The 24,291-nt window shown below is 41.1% G+C and overlaps 3 protein-coding genes across 5 annotated transcripts in view; 1 reads left to right on the forward strand and 2 right to left on the reverse strand.

Moving 5' to 3' along the window:
* The window catches only part of unc119a1 (unc-119 lipid binding chaperone a1), a 31,973-nt gene extending 24,625 nt beyond the window's left edge, over positions 1 to 7,348 (reverse strand). The window contains exon 1 of the mRNA XM_033630658.2: positions 6,958 to 7,348. Coding sequence (XP_033486549.1) covers positions 6,958 to 7,081 — 124 coding nt within the window. The 5' untranslated portion in view covers positions 7,082 to 7,348. The remainder of the gene's footprint in view (positions 1 to 6,957) is intronic.
* Positions 7,349 to 10,334: 2,986 nt separating this feature from the next.
* Positions 10,335 to 15,889, reverse strand: crybb1l3 (crystallin, beta B1, like 3). The gene is made up of 6 exons (XM_033630777.2): positions 15,810 to 15,889; positions 14,501 to 14,574; positions 14,293 to 14,411; positions 13,471 to 13,603; positions 12,843 to 12,985; positions 10,335 to 11,291 (listed from the first exon to the last, which is right to left on the reverse strand). The coding sequence occupies exons 2-6, from the start codon at positions 14,564 to 14,566 to the stop codon at positions 11,123 to 11,125; spliced, it is 630 nt and encodes a 209-aa protein (XP_033486668.1). The 5' UTR covers positions 14,567 to 14,574; positions 15,810 to 15,889; the 3' UTR covers positions 10,335 to 11,122.
* A 3,537-nt stretch (positions 15,890 to 19,426) lies between these two features.
* Positions 19,427 to 23,509, forward strand: cryba1a (crystallin, beta A1a). 3 transcript variants are annotated; one of them, XM_033630838.2, is made up of 7 exons: positions 19,427 to 19,583; positions 19,761 to 20,100; positions 20,553 to 20,619; positions 20,783 to 20,901; positions 21,051 to 21,192; positions 21,439 to 21,581; positions 22,926 to 23,509. In XM_033630838.2, the coding sequence occupies exons 3-7, from the start codon at positions 20,581 to 20,583 to the stop codon at positions 23,071 to 23,073; spliced, it is 591 nt and encodes a 196-aa protein (XP_033486729.1). In that variant the 5' UTR covers positions 19,427 to 19,583; positions 19,761 to 20,100; positions 20,553 to 20,580; the 3' UTR covers positions 23,074 to 23,509. The 3 variants fall into 3 exon arrangements, with proteins under 3 accessions (XP_033486729.1, XP_033486731.1, XP_033486730.1); XM_033630840.2 differs by lacking the exons at positions 19,427 to 19,583; positions 19,761 to 20,100 and adding an exon at positions 20,157 to 20,312; XM_033630839.1 differs by lacking the exons at positions 19,427 to 19,583; positions 19,761 to 20,100 and adding an exon at positions 20,306 to 20,389.
* Positions 23,510 to 24,291: the final 782 nt, after the last annotated feature.

A 24,291-nucleotide genomic window follows, 5' to 3' on the forward strand; every position in this document is an offset into this window, starting at 1 on the left:
TTTGTAATATTGAGTGAATAAGACTCTGAGTGTGGCAACAACTGCCTGGTTCAAAGAGTAAGATCAAGCGCAAGTAAAAGGCAGTTCATGAGATTGCGCCGATTACTGATGTGGATGCAACAAGCCGTCTCTCTCCATGTCAAATCACTCTGAAAGAGTAACCTTGTGACAGCTGTGCATAGGAGATTAAGAACCGGCTGCACCAATCAATTTTAATTAAAGCTGTATCCATTGTGTTGGCAGACATCACAGAGTGGAAATCCCGCCCGACGTAGATAAAGCACTGCTCTGTATCCCAGACTTATTAAGACCAAATAATTGATCACCCATTAGTGTAAAAGGAGCCAGGCCGTTCTGAGTAAATCATTTTGATGAGGCAAAATGACACACCGATGTAGATTCTTTGAGGCGAACATACCCACAGGGCAACAAAGGCTCTCGTGTGGTCGAGGTCCTATATCCCATCACAACATAATTTCGGTTGTAATTGACTGTTATTGTTTATGCAGGTGGGGTAAACATCCTTTTGTTTTTTTCAGCATTGAGTTGTGTTGGTAATGAGCTAACTGGCCAACTTCAATGTGTCCTAGGACGAACTCCCGCTGCCTGCTATTGAGAGTTATTTCCTCTCACACAGGTGCAGAATGTACGTGCTAGTTAGCCGTTGGGTGTAGTCTTAACGGTGGGTTCAAGTGCAATTTTTTGGCCGAGACACAGGCGACATAAGGCGACGCAACAGTATGCTTTCATTGCCACTAGTTCTTTGATGTTGTCTTGGTGTGACTGAGCCTTACGACAGCAGGCCCTTCACCCAACCTTTGTGTGGCCACTCAGCACGATTTTCACTTTTGCCGCGACAGCTCAACCTTATCGTCCTCTCTACCCCTCCATCTGCAGTTGGGAGCTTTTTTCTTTGACATTAAAGCAACAGTATGCAACTTCTTGACCTTAAAATAACAGCTTTAACATATTTTAGATAGTACACAAACTTGTAATAGTTTATTGCTTCTGGCATCGTATTTGCCGGTTTTAAATGGGTTCATGTCATTGGTCCGATGGCCCATTGGTCCGACATCCCGTTAGTCCGACACCCCGTTGTTCTGATATGTGATTATACTAGGCTATACTGTATTTGTGTACCATAGAGGATCAGCAAATGCAACAAAAGTAGGCTACTGGTTGAGATACAAGTGCCATAGAGAGAAGAGAGTGAAACACCATAACCTCCTGTTATTAATTCTGGGGTCCGGGTTGTGTGGGGAGCTCTCCGCGGTGCTGAACGGCTCCCAGCGGGCATATTTCTACCTTGATGGTGCACCGCGACCGGCTCTGGGTCAGCTGGGAAGGGCTTGAGGTGAAGCAGGCTCACGGCTTATGTGTTTGTCACTTTCTTTTTCATTTTAACCCACACCATGATCTTTTCCTGACCCTAACCAAGTAGTTTTTGTGCCTAAATCTAACCAGACCTTAACCACAGGACATCATGATGATTTCGGAACAACGGGACTTCGGAACAATGTGTTTAATATGGTCTGAACAATTGGCTGTCGGACCAATGGGCTGTCGGACCAATGGGCAGTTCCCGTTTTAAATATTCCAGCTTGTCAACAAATGCAAATGTACACTTGGCTGTCGGATAGTCCTTGTTTTCCTGTTGAGGTGACACAAATCACTATTTTTTTTACTGTTGTTTACCACAGTGGTGCACCAGTCCTAATCTGTACGGGCACCAAAATTGCAAAAATTGAGCATAGTGTTAGTTCAGGCAGGACACGATGTCAATCTCAGCTCACATCCCAGCTACATCAGCTGATCTCAAACAGCCCAATCAACTGATGGAGCAGCTGATTGATGGAAGGGAGTCAGCTGATAGATCACATGATTCCTTTCTATGCAACCAATTGGCGAATCTCATTCAGGGTGAGAAGTGTGCCCTCTCCGCCTTATGCTTTCCACATAGGCGCGTGGAAGAGGCTTTCTGCGTAGGCCCGAGGAAAGGCAGAGGGGCCCCAGTACAGAGCCGTACCACCGGTGGAAATGAAGTTTTCTTTGACTAAAGTGTTTCTGAAATTTCTGAAATATAAATTCTTGCATAATATTTTTTGAAGTCCCTCTTGAAGATATAGTATGTGTGAGGTGGCATCTAGTGGTGAGGTTGCAGAACTGAAAGTACAGGGGACGCCAAAAAGAAGCAAAAACACAAAAACACGAATGGCCCTCTCTAGTGTCAGTGTTTTGTGTGTTTGTGTGCTCTAGGCTATTGCAGAACAACATGGCAGACTCCATGGAAGAGGACTCACACTGTATGTAGATATAAACGGCTCTCAGGGTGACCTCTAACTCAACAGGTGGAGCATTCGCCCCATGTAGACTTAGTCCTGAGCAGCAGCCTGGCTTTGCTGCACATCATCCTCATTATCTCCCCTTCCCCCTTTTTGCATATACATGAATGGCTTATTCTAAGACAAGAAAAACATGACGACTCTTGAATAAATATATAACATTTTTGCCAAAAGATGGCCCTAAACCCTACACACTGTACCTTTAAAACAATAGTCAGGTGCTCATTGAATAATGTTTTGTCTGCTGTAATCATTCCTCTTGCATTTCAAGTCCTTGTTCTGTGCTAAAATGTATGTCAAAGATTATCTGCAGGTAATATGCGGCTCTGGCACCATGATAACTTGTTGTACAATCCTGTCTGTGAGTATCATAAACCATTGTGCAGTCTTGATAAACCTTTAAACGCATTAACCTGTTACCAGACTGGACTTCCTGGATCGCATTTCATTGTCTTATCAGGTTGTTTTCTGTCTGAATCCCTGCTAACAGTGAGTTCAGCCAAGGATCTGAAGCTCCGAGGCTGCTATGACCCAACGGAGGAGTGTATCTCTTAAATTCAGGGTTCACATTTAAATACTCTTGTCGTCAAATTGAAAGACTAAAGAGCGTTTCCAGTAAGAGGCATGTTTACACTTTTTATCAACAGGAAATCCTCACGCTCTTGCTCTGACTGCTCACTGCAGAGCACTTACATGGAATTAGACATGGTGGATCAAAGTGGTAGAAGTAAATAACAATTTCAGACATGCACTGAACACGATTAAACAATTTTATAAAAGAGTTTAACAGCTTGATTATAAAACCACACTTCTGCTGTCCATGAGTAATTTCTGTAATTCTTGTTATTACAATGCTACAAGATTTATTCATTCTGTAGCAGCAGTACTTCTGCTTATGTCTGCCCGCCTGCATATCATAAATCATCCATCATGTAAACAGTAAACTGATAATGTGCCATTTTTCATATCACAGCAGCGCTTCTCTGCCTCCTGGATTATATTTCTTCTCCTCTGCCGCCTGTGTGACAATGAGGCGCTGTGCCTCGCTTATCAGCACTGAACCACCGTGACAGACTGGAGCTGGGCTGCCCCAAAATGGTGGCATTTACCTCCCAAAAGCACAACTGGAAAAGTCATTTACACTGCAGGGTGAGGCATTTTCTGCTTCCCTCCTTTTTCTACCGCGATTTTCTTTCTCTTGCAGCAGAGAAATGATAGCCTGAATTGTGCGACACACTATGATTTTCCCTGTGGTGTGGTCTGTCGTTTAAAATGATTGGGCCTTGGAGAGACATTTCTGTGCTCTCATCACTTAACAGGGAACAAGAAGGAGATTCAACATTGCTTCATTTGCATAAACCCAAACACCATTCAGCTGTGGCTCAAATGAAAAGAAATGTCACATATGTCAACAATGTGATATCTTTCTGTTACAATTTGCAGCTGTGTAAAGCTGGCACATGAATGGTTAGGGAACACAACAACTACATGTCTAATCTGATATCCAAAATGTAAACAAAGTCAGTGACGCTTCAGCCCTTGGGTCATTAAATACCTGAGGTGTATCGCGTCATTGCAGCATGCTGCATTACAGCCCTCCTGACATAATCCAGATTACGTAGATGTCGGTGGAGATTACTGCACCATCATGAGTGATTTAGGTATAATTGCACTGACAGACCCCTGGTATTGCTTTTCTGCTGAAGGGGCACCAAAGGAAAACAGATCTGATGGTGTGAGAGCAAAGAGTTGGTGTTAAAAAAATTGGGGGGAAGGGGGGTTGTTTAAGGGGCTTTGCTTTTGACTTCACTGTTGATCACTGCTATAAACATGGATCAATGAAAATGAATGCATTTTTACCTTTTAAAAATTAATAACTAGTAAAAAATTGTCCTGTGTTGTCAGTTCATTAAAACACCAGGCAATCAATTCAAGAGTAACAGCAGATTTTTAATCCTGTTACTAACGATGACAATAAAAATGCAAATATTCACCAACATTTGGGGATCTGATGACAGTTTTCTTCACGCCATGTAAGTCCATGATGGTAGCTTTCAAATCCCCTCTTACTGTCTCTAATGATGGTTTGCTCCCATCCAGTGGCACCCCCAGAATTGTTGCATAGGGGTGGCCAGATGGAGACACTGAAAATCTTGGGGTGGCACACCAAAACCAAAAACCATAACTGAATTTCAGGAGTTCTGTAGTGCGGTTGAAGTCTATTGGCTAATTAAAATCTATGTCAATGGTTTGCTATTTTACAGTTAATGTTACTGATTATCTGATGTGCATAAAGTTACACCAGTACAGTTAACACTCCACTACACAACAATCATGTTTTAATGTGTTATGTAATTGTATATACATTTGTTAGATGTCAGATTCATTGTTCTCCAAATAGGCTGGGAACAAGCCTTCTCGAGTTTAGTGGAGACTCGTGTTTACCAAAAGAACCCATTTTCATTCAGATATCTTGAGGTGAAAGGGTTAGTGTTGGGGATCCCTTTGAAAATGACCATGCCAGTTGTTCCCTCACCAAAACTCAGCCTAAGTTTGTAGCTTCAGGTTCTGGACGGCACAAGGAAAATCAAACAAACAGACCAACGGAATGGTGGGATGGTCAAACAAAGCATGCATGACAATATGTTGCAATGGTGATGCCGTATTGTTTACAAAGAATTAAATAAAATACAATAAATAAAATAATTTTGTGTTTTATTATTTTATGTCATTTTCCCAGTATTGTCCGGTAACTGTCCAGATTGCCTGTGTTTTTGCCTCGTGTGAAGGAGCTATGCAACGTGGTTGTAAATCCAGATGGCAGAACAAATATTTTCACTTTGAACGACAGTGCTGTCTACCGCTGCACTCTCTGCTAGCCTCAACTATTTTCAGCACTCCGCTCTCATTCTCTAAAATGATATCCTGTTTGCCGTCTACCGTCTCCCTGATCCCATCTGAACACAGCATTATTTAGCCCTCTTGCCGACAAGCTAGTTTCACAAGACACCACTACCTTCACGCTAGCTTAAAAAATGATCGCACCACAGCCTTTTAAAGACAGTAATGTAGCCCTCCAATTATTTTTGGCAGGGGCGGCCACAGTGGGGTGGCCAGCAATTGTATCAGGGTGTCCCTCTAGGGGGCGCCACTGCTCATGTTCAATGAAATGAGGTTGAAAGCTCCAGAGAAAAGCTAGTAATTATGTAACTGTTAGACTCTAGTGTCATCTGCGTTGTGTTGATATAAAGAGGCCCAGACTGTGGATATCTTTGGAGGCTGTCTCCATTTATTCCTGACCACAACAAAATCCTCCCTCAATTACGACCATATAACTCGAGCCCCTACACAAATTAAGTGAATATGTTGCCGTATTATACAATAAGTTTAGGCTGAAAAATGAACTTATAAATATAGCTTAGCAATCCTAAAACACATAAATGACTACGAGAGCAGTGTTGCTTACCTCTCCCATGGCGTACAACAGACAGACAGCCCTTTATAGGTGGGGTACCCCCAAAGGTGAATGCAGGGGTACAGAAAGTAGTATCAAATGTTCCACATATTGACTATGGAGGCCTAAGCGTGTCAGGTAATAACAACTGAAACTAATTTTGCAATATTATATTAGTTAATGTAACAAATGTACATTTGTCTTTGTTACACATATTACTGCTGTATAATTGACCCTGTTACATTTAGACCTTGAGATTTTTTTATTTGTCAAACTAACACTTAGATCAACATCCTATGTTCATCACCAGACTCAGGAAAGTAGATTTCTGTCTTTGGACAAGTTAACTGTCGCACGCTCCTTTAAAACAATAACATCTTGGTCAGCAGTCATTTCATCAATAGAAAATTAAGTAATCCAGTGACAGAGTATGATATTACAAGTTTGTGAAACTCCTCTGACTTCACTCTGCTAATATAGAGAACTTGAAACCAGGCCTGCTGCTCACCTTTAAAATCCTACCCTGCTTCCATGACATGTTAAACAAGAGGCTGATAGTATTCTCCTCCTGTACTTGTTCCACCTGACTACTGTCTGTGATGAGCTATAATCAGTGGATCACATCTCTGGCCACCTGTTACCTCAGAGCCACAGGTGTCTTGAGGTGAGGATGCAGTAAGAGCCAGTTCCTTTTTCTTTTTTTGTCAGCAGGATGAGAGGCACACCAGGAAGTACATTCAGTCACCTTCCCTCTCTCTTACAATGCCCACACACTCAGATACAAAGAAACAAACACCTACATTCACACCTTGGTATTATTGTTGTGAAACTTGTTTCATGTGAGGTCATGTCAAAAACAGTGAATTAATTAGTAGTAAGTGTCCTTGGGTGAGATTAAATCTGTAACTGATCAGTGACATGTTTAAAAAGTCTTATTTAAAGCTATGGAGTGACTCCTTTCAGACTGTGTCGCTGTCCATGGTGTCTGTGCGTATTTCCTCCAGACAGCCAATAAAAACAATAAATGGACGCAGATTATTTTGGACACAGAAAGACACAATAAACAAGGAAGCAGCAGCAGATGGGTCTCACTAATCCCCTCTAACTGTAAGGCTGTAACTACTCTCCCCACCGTGCCAATTACAGGAGCAGGTTACTTACTCTTGGTGATCTTCTGTAGCCCGAGCACATCATCGGGCGTTATTACGGTATTTCTGCGCAATTCTTCTTCAGTTCTAACCGGGATCCCCATGTCTGATGAGTTGCAGCCTTGCTGCACTTTCATGTCCAACAGAAGAGGGCTGCTCGGTGCGTAACCTGACAGGAGCTGAGGCTTTCTACTGCTCTCGGCGTCGTCGCCGCAGGGGCCGATTTACTTGCGTCGCAGCCTTTAGTTGCGCGCTGGCTAATACACCGTGCAGCAAACAGGCTCTGTGCTGCTACAAGAATAACTCATTCTCCGTGCCCCCTCCCCTTTTCGATCCGGTAAAAGATAAAAATCAGCCTTTAGCTCCCTCCCCTCCCGCGCTCAAGGCTCATCGGCTCTCTCACAAGCTATTTAATCCAAATCCTGTGGCTTTAAACCGACCAGTGGTGCGTGGCTGACAGTCTGCGCGCCTCGTCATCTGCTGATACACCAGTGCGTGCATGGCTGGGCTTTACACAGGAGCACTAACTGATTACTCAATGCTCGCTTCTCACCTCGGGGATGAGCTCCTACATCCGGTGAGGCAGAGGTTCACAGGTGTCAGGAATAACATCTTGAAATGATATTTTGTTGAGGTGGGCTGTTACCGCTGTGTGAAAAGAGAAGGGTGCTTAATCAGCATTCAGAGAGCTGTTTATGACGACTGTTTCCTCTGCTTTGTAAATACAGCTTCACTCTGTGCATACAGCTGACATGACATAGGCTACTTTCCTGGGGTTTGGTTCTGTAGCACTGAACATCAACAGGTCAGGTGTCAGCACGTGTCCTGGTTCAGGTTTTTTGAAGCTTTATTGACATTGATCTTCTTTTTTGGCCACATGGGGGCAGAGGACTACTTGTAGCCAAACACTATACCATAATGTCTTCATGCTCACAAAAATAGATGGATAACTTAACAAACTTACCAGGCACAGCCCCATGGGCCCAAAGTGTCAGGGGGCAACATCACTCTATAAAAGCCCTTTGGACTTATTCAATGTAAGCACATTGTACTTACCACACTAAGTCTTGGTTCGCAAAAATTTATGAGAATGTTTCCCCAGCGTGTGATACATGTCAACAGTCCCCTGCAAATCTTATTCACTCTTCCTGGCTCTGTCCCTCGCTTTGCAAATATTGGACAGATATTTTTGCTACCCTGTCAGAAGTTATCGGGAAGCAAATTGAACCAACTGCTCTTTGTGCTTTATTTGGTGTTTCTCCTTCACCATCTTCCCTCCAGAAACCCCAAAAGGATATTATAACCTTTACAATCCTACTGGCCAGACGGCTTATATTGATCACCTGTAAATCACACGAGACCTCCCTCTCATACTCGCTGGATAAGGGACATTCTATATTTTATCAGACTTGAAAAGATTCGGCTCTCAGCTATTGGTTTTCCAATAAATTTAATGATACTTGGGGTCCTTTTTTTCAATATGTTAAAAGGATTAAGTTCCCTCAGAGTGACCTACATATTTGACAGTGAGAGTTGTGTAACCAAGGTCGGGTAAGTTTGGTATGTACCTTTTTTCATAGACTGATGTTTTTTCTTTTTTTTCTGTGGTTTTGTTTGCTTGTTTGTTTTCTGTTTTGTTTTTTTTCCTACGATTTTAACTGACTTACTATATGTATATCTGTACAATATGCTCCTATGTTTAACTATGGTCTGTTGAAAAACTTTTAAAACATAGTCTACCAGCCTGGAGGAGACCAAAAAGATCACAAAGAGATACAAAGGAACTACAAAGAGACACAAAACAATAACAATAATGGGCAAGACAACTTCAAGGAGATCAAAAAAGACATCAAATAACATCAAAGAGACCCAACTGACTACAAAAAGACACAAACAGCCACAAGGAGTTACAAAATGACCATAGAGAGGAACAAAAAGATGCAAAGGAAGTGCGAAGACACACAAATAACTACAGAAACAGGCGAAAACAACCAAACAGTGACATACAAACCACTACAAAGTGACACAAAATGATCAAAAAGACATCAAATTACCCCAAAGATACTAAATTAGCAGAGAAAGACACTAACGACTACAAAAATAACACAGAACAGCCACAAGGAGACACAGAATGGCTACAAAACAACACAAAATGACCAAAAAAGACATCAAATTACCTCAGTAAGACATAGAATTACTTAAAAGAGAACCAACTGACTACAAAAAGACACAATACAGTCACAATGAGACACCAAATGACCACAAAGAGAAACAAGGAGATGCAAAGTACCTGTAAGGAGACACAAATAACTACAAAAACAAGCAAAACAACCAAAAAAATTACATAAAAATGACTACAAAGTGACACAAAATGACCAGAAAAGACATCAAAATAGACCAAGGATAGAACATTAGCTGAAAGAGACACAAATGACGACAAAGAGACAAAAAAACCCATACAAAATTACCTCAGTAAGACAAAAAATTACCTTGAAGAGACTAACGACGACAAAAAGACACAAAACAACAACAAGGAGACACAAAATGGCCACAGAGAGACACAAAGAGATGCAAAGTCACTACAAAGAGACATAAAAATGACTAAAAAGGGTCACAAAATGATCAAAAAGACAGACCTTTGCCTGAAAAAGACATAAACAACTATTAAATGACCCAAAACAACCAGGAGACACAAACTTAACTAAAAAAGATACAGAATTACCTCAAGGAGGCACAAATCCACAAAAAGATAACGACTACAGAGACCGATCACCACCACTAAATCCATAGGTCTCGCTCCAGTTTAGGAGAGGTGGTGGGGCCCTTACATATCTGTGTCCGGGGGCCCTAATATCTCATATTCCACCCATGATCACAAACAATTACCCATTCAGCAGACACTGAACAACATTAGCGTTAATCTGAGTCATGTTTCTGACCTCCTAATTCCAATATGTGTCTTTTGTTTTAGCTCAGTTTTGGTCTCTGCCAGCACCTGAAAGAAATATCTGGTCCTGTGGCTGCAAAATACTCCTGCTAGTCTCTAAATGTGTCTGTGTGTCATTTGGTAATGGGTAGGTAGGGTACAGTGGGTTAATCAGACTTTTATTTATTTATCTATTTATTTATTTATTGTGATAAAAGTTGCCTGCAGCTACGGGAAACCAGGTGAATGAGAGTAGTCGGTAAAACTAAAAAAAGCTGAAAGACACTGTAATGCTATTCAGAGCTGAGAGATGCTGCAGAGTTGGGTGATGATTCTCTTTACTTTACACAATATCCCTTTAATATGCTGTTAATAAAAATAATAAGCAGTGACCCTTTAAATGACACCTGAGTGTGAGAACAGTAAAGACAATACACAAAAACAAGGAAACAAAGATGCAGATGTGACTTTGTAATATTTTTATTTCAATTGTCTTCATTGGAAAGTTGCTTTCCAGATGCCAGCATCCCTGAGAAAGTGTAAAATGCAAATCTTCCTGACAGCCCCATCAATGAGCTGAAAAGGGCCAGCCACAAGATGTTCACGTCTGCAAAAACAAAACCCTGCAAGGCCGCCTTTCTCTTGTTTAATCACAGACTGGCCGGCACCTTCCTGTCACTTAAGAGAGCCATTTGCTTTGAGACGAGGAGATAGTGCCTCCCTCTGCTTGGCAAACTCACTGCAGGGCATGTGCAGAGCTGAGAGCTGTCCATGGTAGTACTTTGTGAGGAGTAATATGATTGTTTATCCCTTTGCTCTCTAAAATCTGTGGATCCCAGGAGAGCGCTTTGGTGAGCAGGCTTATTGGCATCATGTCAGCTAGAAACACATAGGCGAGTAGATAAAAATAAAATAAAAGGGTTTTAATAGCATTGAAACAAACTAATAAACACAAACTATCAACTAATCCCCTCTAATCCCCCTTTCACAATCTTTCTATGAGGTCTGTAGACAGAGAGCACTGCTACAGTTTTTACCAGTGTTACAGTTGCTCAGGAAGTCTGTGACAGTCGTTCACGATGCCACAGAACTCTCAAACCATACCAGTAAAAGCGTAACAATATTCAAAAGCCATCAGCTTGTGTGTGGCTAGGTGGCTGTTGAAGAATTTTCCAAGGGATGGTTAGCAGCATGGCAAGCCTGACCCCTGTGTCATTCCCTCCTGTTAGCCCACAGTCTGCCGGACTCCTCTCTATGCGGTCATCTCGAAGCAGCCTCTGCGGTGCGTCTGCATGTCTCTCACCCTGCGGATGGACTGGATCTGGGGGTGGTGGGCTCCCCAATCGTTCCAGTGCTTGTAAGGGCCCAGTTCAAACACATACTGGTAGCCACGGTAGCCAGGGTACTGGTAACCCACCCAGCTGTGTGTGGAGTAGAGAGAGACAAATGTGAACCACAAAGAGCTACGTGTGTAGTTGACTGCTAAAGTTATGTTTATATTTACTTTATTCATGTGTTAGAATACAGGCACAAGTTATTTATGACAGGTATGGCACAGTAAGGCAGTTCAGTGCACATGACAGCAGGAGATTGTGGACAACATATGCAGTGTTTAAGTATAATAACGGGTAATACGTAAGGATATACTGAAATAGGACATCGAGTTGGGAGTGGACTGTACAAGATGTAATTTTGGAAGGAGCTGGCCTTTTTTGTTTTTTTATTCCTAACCCTGAGCAAATTGGCTTGATTTCTTTTAAAGACATGGGAAGAAGGCAAAGAAATTAGAGATTAGTAGAATAATTATTATTATTATAATAATAATAATAAGTATAGTTTCCCTAGCTTTTCTCCCTATTTTTTTAAAATCATTTTCTAAATTTATTAATTTTTTTGAAATTTGAGGGACATTTCTTACCAAGTTGCTCATTGCCTTTCATAATTTTGGGGTTTGGGAGAGTCAGACCGACATTTTTCAACATTTTAACACATTAACGATAAAATGATTAGTCGACTAATCGAAGAAATAATCGACAGATTAGTCAACAATGAAAATAATCGCTAGTTGCAGCCCTAGACCTCAGCATTTACCTATACTGCTTATGCCACATGCAACAGCCTCTGTCATGGTGATTTGTCTTGTCTATCGTCCTTGTGTGTCCAGTTTACCCTGCCTTTGTGCAGAACATCAGGGAACTCTCTTGCATGGTCTTTAGCAGTAATTTTAGTTGGTAAGTGTCACGTCTGCATCTTCACTATCAGAAACAAGGAAGTGAGTTTGGTGACGTAATGCTATGATGATTGCAGCGATTGGACAAAATTACAAGGCAGAATTCACGGGGGTTGATTGAATTTGCATGAATTGCAACATCCTGGTGGGGCTGCTTACTCTATTAGCAAAGCACTGACAATGTCCAATTTGTGTTGCTCGATAGATGATTTGACACTTTAAAAAATCCTCCTGAGACCTGAACTTTTGTTTGTTATGCATTTTTAATTTCACCTAGCTATTTGGGATCAGTAGGACCTGATAAGAATAAAAAACTAAACATTGTCAACGATGATTAAGTCTCATTGTCTTCAAATGAGATGATAATAAAGTCCCAGTGTCCTCAAACATGACAACAGTAAAATAAACCAAGTTTCAACCATAAAATGTGATCAGGTTTTGTACCTTGCTCCTTTTTTGTCGGGATTAGCTGCAGACTGACTTGGCAGAGATGGCTGCCATCTTGTTTTTACATGGATTAGTGTATTGTGCTCTTACTACCACTAGATGGCACAAAAAAGTGTCTACAAATGAGGACAACAGGTCTAAGTCAAGCAGAATGAAGTATAAGGTCAAGTAAACCCAAAATGTGATGTCCTCATGTGAGGACACAGGGCCTCTGGAGAATTAAGTCACTTTCTCTGACCATTAGTCACCACCTAGATAGAAACAACCATAGAGGGATAAAAAAAGGAACACTTACGTTCCACCGGTGACCTGAATGCTGGCAACACGGTCCTGGAAGCCGTAAGACCACAGGCTTGGGATATCCTCATCGCACACCTCCATCTTACGACCCTCGAAGCCTGGACATTCATACAGGCAAATCTTGTGGTCCTGGGGGTCCTATAAGAGACACACGTCTCTTTAAAATCAGTAACCTACTTCTCATACAGATGCTGCCTGAAGATGTTGTCAGCGCAGCTTCTGATTCTTTCTCTGTCCCAGATATTAGCCAGTAAACGAGATATAAAACAACAAACGTAGATAAGTATGCATGAATACAATTATTGTGTAATAATGATTAAGGGGTTTGGATAGAAGGGCCAAACCTCTGAGGGAAGACACTGAATCCTTGTTCTTGTCTTTAATCTGAACATCGTCAAATTGAGGCATCGTGGCTAATAAAAGCTTAATCCAAAAATACAGGCAGTGGAATGAGTCTATAAATAAACATATAACTGCATTTATAAAAAGCACTTCCCCTTGTGCCAGCAGGAGACGGACGAGAGGTCCAAACAGAGCTAGACAACAGTGATATAACACAGTACTTGCAATCACAACAGACAGGAGGCACAGAAAATAAACTCTGCAGGCTGATCCCAACTCACCATTTTGACAGGCCTGACCGACATGAGGCGGTCACACCTGTAGCTGTTGGACCAGGTGTCCCAGCGGGGATACTCTCCCTTCTCCAGCATGAACATCTCACCGGTCATGTTCTGCTGCTCGTAACCCACCCAGCTGGAAAGACAGAGACAGACAGACACATATTTTGTTTAGGGAGGAGATATGCAGTGTTATCACACATTTTGATGGCAGGTGTGGGGATGTCAGGAGATGCAGCACCCTCAATATTTAGAACATGTGCATCCTCATAAAAACATGACAGCAACAGAGGACTTATAAATAAGGTCACATTGCAGTTGCTCTTATATATAAGCACAGAAAAAATATGGGAAAATTAGAAAAATAAGAATTACAAATATGCAGATTATGCTACAATATTTAACACATATAGAAAAAATATTTTAAAAAAATAAATAAATTAAAAAAAAGAAATAAAATAAAAAGAAATATGTACAAATATGCCCACTATGCTAATATATTAAACACAAATAGAAACATATGAAAAAAATATATTAAGAAAATATAGAAAAATATAAAATTAAGAAATATGCACAAATATGCCCATTATGCTACAATATTTAACAAATATAGAAAAATATGAAAATATAAAAAAAAAGTTAAAATAAGAAATATAAGAAATATGTATATGTGCATTATACTAAATATGTAAATAAAATAAAATAGAAATAAAAAATAAAATGCTGAGAAATAGGAATAAGTCTGTTAAATATAAATGCAAAAATATTATAAATAAGAATTAAATAAGATTATCAGTTGACATGACTGAAATGACGTTGACTTACGGTCCACACTCGACCCTGATGGAGCCGACTCTGTCGAAACCCTTCTCACACAGGTTACGGCTCTCTCCAAACAGGTCCATCCTGCGGCCTTGGAAGTTCTCATATTCATAGAGGTATATCTGAAAGGTAAAACAAGCTGAATGCATTTATTTCTGAGGTGACAATATTTTCAATGCATACTTTTAGTTTTGGGAAACAGTAGAAGTACCTTGTAATTGCGCAGCCCAATGGCAGAGTGGCTGCCAATGCTACCTTGAGCACCTGAGTGAGACATGATCAGGTCTAGAGAGAGAAGCACAAAGTCAGTTAACCATTTGCACAAAACACTGAGGGGCTATGAAGAGAGTGATAACTGCTTCTTGTTTCTCTGGAATACAGCATGTACACCGAGTGGTGTGTAGAATAGAAGGTGTGTGAGCACAAGGATTCCTCTTGTTAAGAGTCGTTGAAGGGATCCTTCAGCTGCCCAATCCATTTATTCATCTTTTTTTGTAAGCAGTTCTTCAAACAGTATGTCTTCTGTCTCTTTATTTTGTGATGGTTATACTGAAAATGCACTTTAATAAACGAACCAAGAACAGGCTGAATGTGCATCCTAATGACGCCTTTAAAGAGTTAACTAACACCAGGCTGAAAAGTGTTCTACTGCCCTCTGTGGTTGAACGTCTGTTTCACCCCTGGCCATGATCACAACTGATGGCTGTGGTTGGACGAGCACCTGTAACCACACCCAACAATGATGTCATGGTGCACTTATAAACCCTTGAGTACACTACTCCATCAGTGCAGCAAAGTAAGAAGTTAAATCAGTGTAAGTCACAGAAAAGAAAACAAGACTTTCAAGGTTAAAACATATTGTGAAACAGGATATTTCTGTCTTCTGGACGTATGTTCTAAACTATAAATCTCAAGGCTTTTCACCCAATTTAAATTTGAAAATAGACGAAAAGTAAGCTGATTTCTGCGATAATGTGCAGCAAGCATAGGCGTAGATTTTGTTCATTTCATGTGTTCCACCACCCAGTACTGAAACCAAACCTACACTGTTGCATGCATGCATTTGTAAAACAAAGTTGTTCTCTCTTTTTCCAGTAAAAGCAGAGTCTAACTGAGCTCTTTTTAATGTTTTGCTTTCAAGTCCATCCTCAAAGTGGTGTTTCCTCTCACGTTCCCATCACATCCCCTGAAGTTAGTCCTCTCCATGAGAGCAAAAACACTCACTAACCAGCCACAAACTACTAATCTGCCCAAATTTCTTAGGATAAAGGATTTGACACATCTTTCTCATCCATCTCACCTCAGGAGGAGCAGCACTAAAACATAAAATCATACCCTGCTGCATTTTATGCCAATATTCCATCTATTCAGTCCAACGTTAAGGTTTAAGAGAAGAGCCAATCCTTTCTTGGCTCTTTCAGTCCAAGAGTGAGTAGACAGGAAAACCACAATATCCCCCTTAATATGAAATGAATCTCGCAGTTCTTAAAGAGTGAGGAGACCTCAGAGTGGAAACTTACAGTTACAATTGCAGGCTGAAACGGACCGACCTTTGGAGAGAGTGATGGACGCAGGCGTCGTTAGCGGGGATATATATATACATTCACATCCAGTCTGAGTCTATAGAGGCTGGATTCTGACTCCTCATTGGCTGCGAGCTCTTTGGAGCACGGTGCGAGGTCAGAGGTCACGCTGCTTATCTGCGGGCAAGTCGTGCTGACTCGGCTGCCTGTTTTGTTGTCCAGCACCATTGTGGGGGACCGGGGACAGTCACTGCCATCAGCAGAAAGTTTGCTTTTCTACACGCGCGCACACACATCCACACCCTCACACACACACACACACACACACACACACACACACACACACACACACACAGTTACTTTTGCGGACACCACCCTTACATTCTGTCCCTCACTTTCTTTCTGAACTCTTCCTCCATTTTCCCTCTCCTTCCCTTCTGTCATTACATCCAGCTTCTCTGTGATCTGTTTGTCTTTCACCTCCATATTCTCTCTCTTTCTATTGATCCTTGGTGCAGCCAGCCCAAGCCTTTGAGCCCTGTGTGTGTAATGTGCTGACAGCAGGAGCAGCATCCATCTCTCTATTGTTTGGGCAGGCGAGTGTCGGACACTGTTTTGCGTATTATAGTGCTGGACAGGCTGTATCCATACATGCACATCTCATACAACCCCACCCGCACACTCATGTCATATACACACACGCATTTGTGCATGCACACTAACAGGACCAAAAGGCCACAGACTATTTGCCCATGAATATCTCACACCTGTTGCAGTGTGCTCTTTTAAATGCTTGCAAAGCCAACTGCAAACAGACAGACCTTATGAGAACATTGTGATTTCCACCTGATGTCATGTTAATGATTTTGATGCAGCTGTTTTAAAAGTGAGGAAATATTAACAGTATGAACTTATGAAAGGAATGATTATAGAGCATAGAATAGGACCCACATATAACATGTAAGCCATTTCAGACATTTATAGAGTAGACACGGGAGAAAGAACAGAGACGCAACTTGATCAGGTTCCCTCTGATTCAGAATATTCTGTTCTTACTCCTCAGTTTGAGGGTTCGTGCACAGGACTGGTGCTGCTATCACCTGTGTGACCACCAACATGCAGCCCGTCCTGCAGGCCAGGGGAATTTTACCCCAACCCCATTTTAAGAACAGGATTTAGATGTGTTTCTGAGGCTAATATATCCTGGCATTATAGTTTTATCTTTACCTTTTCAAGTCACGCTACATTCACAGTAACAACATTTATATTGGTCTGTACAAGATCACCTGACAGACAATGTCAACATCATGTCTCTCATCATCTTTCTGTGTGTGACTGAAATATCAGTTTGCTTAACCCTCTGAAACCTGGAGCGTCACTTTTCTCATGCTGCTTTCAGACATCTTTTACAAGTATTTAAACCTTTGAACCCCGGGTAAAAAGGTGGGATTTCTTTCAAAACATGGGGGGAAAAAAAGGCAATGAGCCACTTGGTAGGAAATGTCCCACAAACTGCAAATAAATAAAATATTTTGAAAAATAGGGAAAAAATATTTATAATCATTATCTTTATTATTGCATTTTAAAATTCTGTTACAAAATTATTAGAATTTTTGTTTTACTAATTTCTTGCCAGTTTTGGGGGTTACCTCTTCTTTTGTTGTTCATTGCCTTTTTCTGAAATCAAGCCAATTTGCTCAGGTTTCAAAGGGTTAAATAAGCAATGAAAAACACAAATATGACGGTTTCTATATTTCAAATTATAGTTGACACTCAGTTTGCTCCCAAACAAACCTCAAACAAATTTACTGTTTCAGACGTTTATTTGATTCCAGAGTACCAAAGCCACAGCTGGTAACTTTTACAAAAAATAACTGTGTGCCATATTTGCCAAAACTGTCTCTGTATTCTGAAAGAAATACGTGACACAGATAGTCTGTAAAAAAAATATGTTCCTTCTCCTTTTTCCACTGCTTCCAGTGACATCTAGAATCTACCACAGGGCACTGAATATGGCAAGCCGTTTTAACATTTAATCGCTAGACTGGATATTCATTACTGATATCTGCAACATAATTTTGCCTAGTCAAAACTCTTATTCAAGATATCTGTAATTCGATTTTGCCTAGTCAAAACTCTCATTACAGATATTTGTAATTCAGTTTTGACTAGTAAGATTCAAACTATTTTTGCCATTCATGTGTATGGGGTTTGTCATTACAGATATCGCCAATGTAGTTGCGGATATCTGCAATTGTTATTGAGGATATCTACAACTGAATTGTGGATATCTGTAATTCCAGTTTGAGATATCTACAATTTAATTTTGACTAGTCATAATTCAAGTTCAAGATATCTTTAATTATCATCAATTGAAGATATCTACATGGTCCTTTCTAGATATCTTGAATTGAGTTTCAGATAGTCAGAATGACATAGATATCTTGAATTCGAATTATGACTAGTCAAAATGACGTTATAGATATCTGTAACTGAATTATGACTAGTGAAAATGACGTTGTAGATATCTACAACTGGAATTATAGATAGTCATAATGTAATTGTAGATATCTATAATGACAAACCCCATACACATGAATGGCAAAAATAGTTTGAATCTTACTAGTCAAAACTGAATTACAGATATCTGTAACTGTAGTTTTGACAAGTCAGAATGACGTCATAGATATCTGTAATTCAGTTTTGACTGTTCAGAATGATGTCATAGATATCTGTAATTCAGTTTTGACTATTCAGAATGATGTCATAGATATCTGTAATTCAGTTTTGACTAGTAAGAATGACGTCATAGATATCTATAATTCAGTTTTGACTACTCAAAATGACATTATAGATATCTGTAAATCAGTTTGACTATTCAGAATGACGTCACACATATCTTAAATTAAAATTCATACTAGTCACAATGACATTACTACTAGTCAAAATGACGTTATAGATATCTATAATGGTAATTCCGGATAGTCAAACTTAGTGATTAAATGTTAAAACGGCTTGCCATACACAGAAAACAACCAATCAGAGCTGAAGAGTCTCTAACACAGCTGTCAATCATGTCAGTCACCTCTGGTGAAGTGGAGTCACAGTGTCCAACTAGGCAGTGCTGATCAAGTATGAATCAAGCCTCTGGTACTGCACTGCCTAGGTCTTGTCTCAAATGTTTTCAGAAACATATTTCAGTGTACTGTTTAGTGACTCCTCTGCTGTGATTAGTTGTTTTTATTCTGAGGAACCAGAGGAACATTAATTTTTCCCACAGATTATCTGTCTCATGTCCTACTGTCAGAATATAGTGACAGTTTCAGCAAATATGACAAGTTATTTTTATTAAAGTTACCAGCTACAGCTTTAAGAGTATAATGTATGTAGCTTTTAATGAACAATGGAAATATAACACTTTATTAAAGCTACCACAAGTTTAGAGGTTAGACAGCGAGGTGAACCTTCTTTGAAAACACTGACCTGTGAGCTTATGTTTTTATTTTATTTATTTTTTATTTTATTTCTGCTGTCAGTGTTTAAATGGATGTGTAAGTGTGTGAGCTCCTTTGTATGCTCTCAGTGTATGTGTTTCTGCATGAACAGGCCTCTGCGTGCTTGTCTCTGTCCATGACTGTGTGTGTGCATGACTGAGCATGTGTGTATAAAGGAGTGAGTGAAAAGGTGACAGGACCAGAGATGTGGGGTCAGTTGAGGTGGACATGGTGTGCAGATTGGAGACGGAGCACAGCACAGTGTGCAAAGAACTCAGTGAGTACATTATTAAAATACAAATTCAGCTTGTTTATTGGACACTTTTGTCATTTTGAAACAAGTTTTTTGATCCAGAATTTAAATACAACACAGTTGAAATGTTGTTTATAGTCTGACATTTCTGTTTTTTTGCTTTGCACTTGAACAATAAATGTGTTTTGCCTTTTGCACCAGAGTCACTGGCAAGACTATCCACATCTGTGATGATCTGTTTCCTGGACCAGGCTGTGCCAGAACTTGGTCCGGCCCACTGGTCATGGACCATTTACAACTTGCGCTTATCTGCACTGGGCATGGTGCCCTCCATCCAGTCCCACGGCAGCGGACTAAAGCCCGGCAGCTCAGTGCTGAACAATGACTTGAGCAGCAATGTGCTGACTCCTGCCCCGACCCACAGGCCCAGCTGCTTTTCAGCACCAGCATGTATAAATAGGTCCGTTTACTCTGGGGTCAGGACATCGTTTTTGTGGAGCCCCCTGTGAGCACTGCACCGCTATTCTTTGGGGCCGGTCAGGTAAGCCCTCCATCTCGATCCATTCAGCCTATAGACCTGTGCTGACCATTGTCACTTAACATCTCTGTGTCTTTTGTCTTTGTTGTTTCTGCTGAGCCACATGAATGTATAGACTGAGGTCAGACACATGCATACACACACACACACACACACTGGCCATGCATTGGGAGAACAAACAGCATTGCGCCTACATCGGCAGCTGCAGCATCAGTGTGAGTGTGTAGTTAGCTTCAAGAAAGGTTTCACACCCAAACAGATGGCATGTAATAGTTATTGTTCTTTCATATGGGTCAGTATTCTTCACAAAGAATATGAATATACATTCCACAAAGGCATTTGATAATGAACATTAGCTCCAGTTGATGTTGGGGAGGTGACAGGTTGTGTTTGAAATGTGTAATCAGCCTTTAATATGAACATGAATATGATTCTCCCTGCTCTCTGCACTAAAGGTAAATCAGCATTGAGACACACAGTAGCATGGCTCTGAATAATCCCAACCCACTGGGACCATGGAAGGTGAGTGTGATGTCGCGCCACGGATGATTAACAAAAGCAGATTACACTCCTTTTAATTTCATGCCTGGCCTGATGATGTCAATGATGTGTGTGTGTCTGTACACACACCAGTGTGTGCGTGTGGCATGTGCATACTACAGGTATGCATTTGTGTCCTCTCCAGATCACAGTTTATGACCAGGAGAACTTCCAGGGGAAGCGTCTGGAGTTTACCTCAGCCTGCCAGAACATCATGGAGTGCGGCATTGACAACATCCGCTCCCTGAAGGTGGAGTGCGGAGCGTAAGTTAGGCCGAGAGAGTAGAGGAAAGAGATCTGTTAATACATGTGTATTCAGCAACAACTGAAATGTTGAGCCGATCTGTTAGTCAGTCTGTTTTACAAGTGTCCTGCGTGTTGTGAACATGTGTCTGTCTGCTTGCTGGGGACAGCTGGGCAGGATATGAACACTCCAGCTTCTGTGGACAGCAGTTTGTGTTGGAGAGAGGAGAGTATCCTCACTGGGAGTCGTGGAGCGGCAGCAACGCCTACCACACTGAGAGGATGATGTCCTTCCGCCCCATCTGCTCTGCTGTGAGTCTCTGTCCCATTCCAAAGACTTCTGTTTACCCTCTATCTGACTTTTCAGCTGTCTCCGGTTACAAAGCACTAAATATGACTCATCAAGTTGACTCACTTGGTTTTCATGTGTGACAAACCCACAGCGTGACTTACCCCAGCTGCTGGTTACAGCTAAAACAAGACTGTAACCTTATGCACTACCATAATTCAGCCACGTTAGGTTAATATGATAACTGACTTTTCTTTTCTTGCACACAGAACCACAAGGAGTCCAAGATGGTTTTGTTTGAGAGGGAGAACTTCATGGGACGCCAGTGGGAGATAAACGATGACTACCCCTCTCTGCAGGCCATGGGCTGGGGCAACAACGAGATTGGATCCATGCAAGTTCAGAGCGGCTCGTAAGTGTCAACCTCTGCACTGAGATGGATTGCTCTCTACAGGCTTCTGCCATATGAATGCTGGCATCAACCAACATGCAACATTGAAACTCATAGAGCAAAACAAAACAAATCAGTATATCAGTGATATCAGTAAAACACACTTTGTTTATGCTGGTACGCTATAGAGCCACACAATGTGCGACCACAGACATCCCAGCCACCACCTGATCCCATTCCGCAGGTGCATATTATGTATTTCATTATTTATTGCAACTTCATTTTGTCACTTAATTTGCAGTCATCTATATTTAACATTTGGGGGGGCAGCCATTTTGAATTGACACCTTCTACAATTAAGCCCTCAAAGGAGAGTCTATGGGGAATTCTCCCTAAGAAAAATTTGTAGAAACATTTTAGAGCATTTTGAAACAAAAATCTTCGATCAGGTGTTTTGAAGTTTTGATGACTCAGTGCTATTTTAGGGATCCAGCAAATAATTGATGGTCGCACAGGAAAAGTGCACACACAGTGAATTTTATATGACATTTTTATGACATACTAAAACTTAACAAAAACAGTTCACAGTGATGTCGCCTACGTAACAGATTTTTACATTCTTGTTTTCCACTTTTTAACACATTTGAAAGTGACAAAATATAGAGATAGTACGGTGTTTGACACTGATTGTACCCACGGCAGTAGAGGAACAGCTTCTGCTGAGGTACAGCAACACCATTTGCACAAGTCTATCCCAGCTGGAATTGGGTGAGAGGCGGGGTACACCCTGGACAGGTCACCAGACTATCACAGGGCGGACACATAGAGACAGACAACCATTCTCACTCACATTCACACCTACGGGCAAATTTTTTGCATGTCTTTGGACTGTGGGAGGAAGCCGGAGTAGCCAGTGAAAACCCACGCTGACACGAGGAGAACACACAAACTCCACACAGAAGGGCTCCCCCACCCTGGGTTCAAAACAGAAACCCTCTTGCAGTGAGGTGACAGTGCTAACCACTGCACCACGGTGCCGCCAGATGCTCCTACTGTATTCAAGATCCAAGTTTTAGATTATTTATTTATATATAGATTATTATTTATTTTATGATTAAATGTGACAGAAATACAGAAGTCATCTTAAATGACTAGCCTAACCTGATAGTGTCTCTCTACCTTTCATATTTCACTGTATAGTGAAATAATGATTGGAGTGAGCAAATTGTTCACAGTGACAGTTTTAAAGACGCCTGTAGTATTTTACCGCTGCCCTCTTCTCAAATAGTTTTGAAGTGTGGTTATTTTCAGTCATTAACCACTGCTTTCCTTTCCCTCTCCACCCCTCCCTCTCTCCTCCTCCAGCTGGGTGTGCTATCAGTTTCCAGGTTACCGTGGTTACCAGTACATCATGGAGTGTGATCGTCATGGCGGCGAGTACAAACATTACAGAGAGTGGGGCTCCCATGCTCAGTCCTTCCAGGTGCAGTCGCTGCGTCGAATCCAGCAATGAGACCTGCAGCCTCCCCTCCCAGCCTCTCACTCTTTACCTCCTCCAGCTCCTCCTCCTCCTCATCCTCTTCCTCCCCCCTTCACCCAGTCATTCCAAGCTTTAGCCAGCTCCGTCAGACCTCAGTGAGCTGAGGCTGACGCTCAGCCGGTGCTTCACAATCAAGATGTTTACCGCACTTTTGTTTCGTTCTGTTGCCAAATGAAGCTAAAGAGAAACAATGGAAAGAGTTCAGGAAGGAAAGAAACGTTCACTGAAGAGAAGCGCCTGACTGACGCCCCACTGAGGAGAGATGAGGAGGAAGTTAAAGGCCTCACGGCAGCAGGGTGGAGGTGTCATGTTGCTTCTCGTATTTGTGGGTAAAGATGGTGCTACCAGTGATCAGTAAAGAAGGAATGGGCAACATAAAATAAACAGAAACTCAAGAGTCTGCTGCTAACCTCTGTGGTGCTCAGTGGTCAATTATTTTCAGTCTTTGCTTTTGGGAAGTTTGATATTGCAGTGAAGGCTTCTCCATTCATACCTTCAACATAACAAGGGCCTCACAAGTCCACATTAAGCTTAGTCCTGGTGTCTGTTCTTTTTGAGAAAGTCTTACATAAAATTTGCATTTCGAGATATGAAAACAACGCACACAAAAACATCACCAACATGTCGTCAGTGCTACTGGCTAATCACTGGAAATAATGAGCAACAGTTTCCCATGAGAATATCATCCACTGATATCATTGTAACAGAGGATAAACACTTAATCAACAATTTAAAACACAGTTTTCAAAACACAAACAACTTAGACATATTGTGACTGCTCCACCCATGCACACAATAAGAGCCACTGTATAAAAGTTACTGATAACAGTTAATGGCACTGATAAGGAAACCACACAGTGAAATTCATTTTCAGTTAGAGCTCTAGGGTCAGAGTGGTCAGAAAATATTAACCCAAAAATCTTTATATTGAATCAGATCTCCACAAGATAAAGAGTTACAGACTTTCTGCAGGACTGACAGCAAAATATATATAGAGAGAATCAAATCTCTCAAGCAAAGAGAAACACTCCACACTTATCAAGTCTGTGTGACGTTAGTGAATGGCCATGGCCAAGTTTCAGTGAAAGCTTGAGTGATAAAGGATTGAAAATAGTCTAGACCATTAAAGACCCTGCCTGAGTTCCTGCTTTTTTTTCTTTTCTTTTTTTTTTTTTTAAATATATGTATATA

Source organism: Epinephelus lanceolatus, chromosome 4, assembly GCF_041903045.1.
Source record: "Epinephelus lanceolatus isolate andai-2023 chromosome 4, ASM4190304v1, whole genome shotgun sequence".
Taxonomy (NCBI): domain Eukaryota; kingdom Metazoa; phylum Chordata; class Actinopteri; order Perciformes; family Serranidae; genus Epinephelus; species Epinephelus lanceolatus.

What these genes read in the sequence shown, in the direction of transcription:
- cryba1a (XM_033630838.2), top strand. Translation starts at nt 20,581, where the DNA reads ATGGCTCTGAATAATCCCAACCCACTGGGACCATGGAAG. An exon ending in CTGAAGGTGGAGTGCGGAGC is followed by an intron (nt 20,902 to 21,050) that starts GTAAGTTAGGCC and finishes TGCTGGGGACAG; the next exon opens with CTGGGCAGGATATGAACACT. An exon ending in TCCGCCCCATCTGCTCTGCT is followed by an intron (nt 21,193 to 21,438) that starts GTGAGTCTCTGT and finishes TCTTGCACACAG; the next exon opens with AACCACAAGGAGTCCAAGAT.
- crybb1l3 (XM_033630777.2), bottom strand. Translation starts at nt 14,566, where the DNA reads ATGTCTCACTCAGGTGCTCAAGGTAGCATTGGCAGCCACTCTGCCATT. An exon ending in ATCAGGGTCGAGTGTGGACC is followed by an intron (nt 13,604 to 14,292) that starts GTAAGTCAACGT and finishes CTGTCTTTCCAG; the next exon opens with CTGGGTGGGTTACGAGCAGC. An exon ending in CGGTCAGGCCTGTCAAAATG is followed by an intron (nt 12,986 to 13,470) that starts GTGAGTTGGGAT and finishes TGTCTCTTATAG; the next exon opens with GACCCCCAGGACCACAAGAT.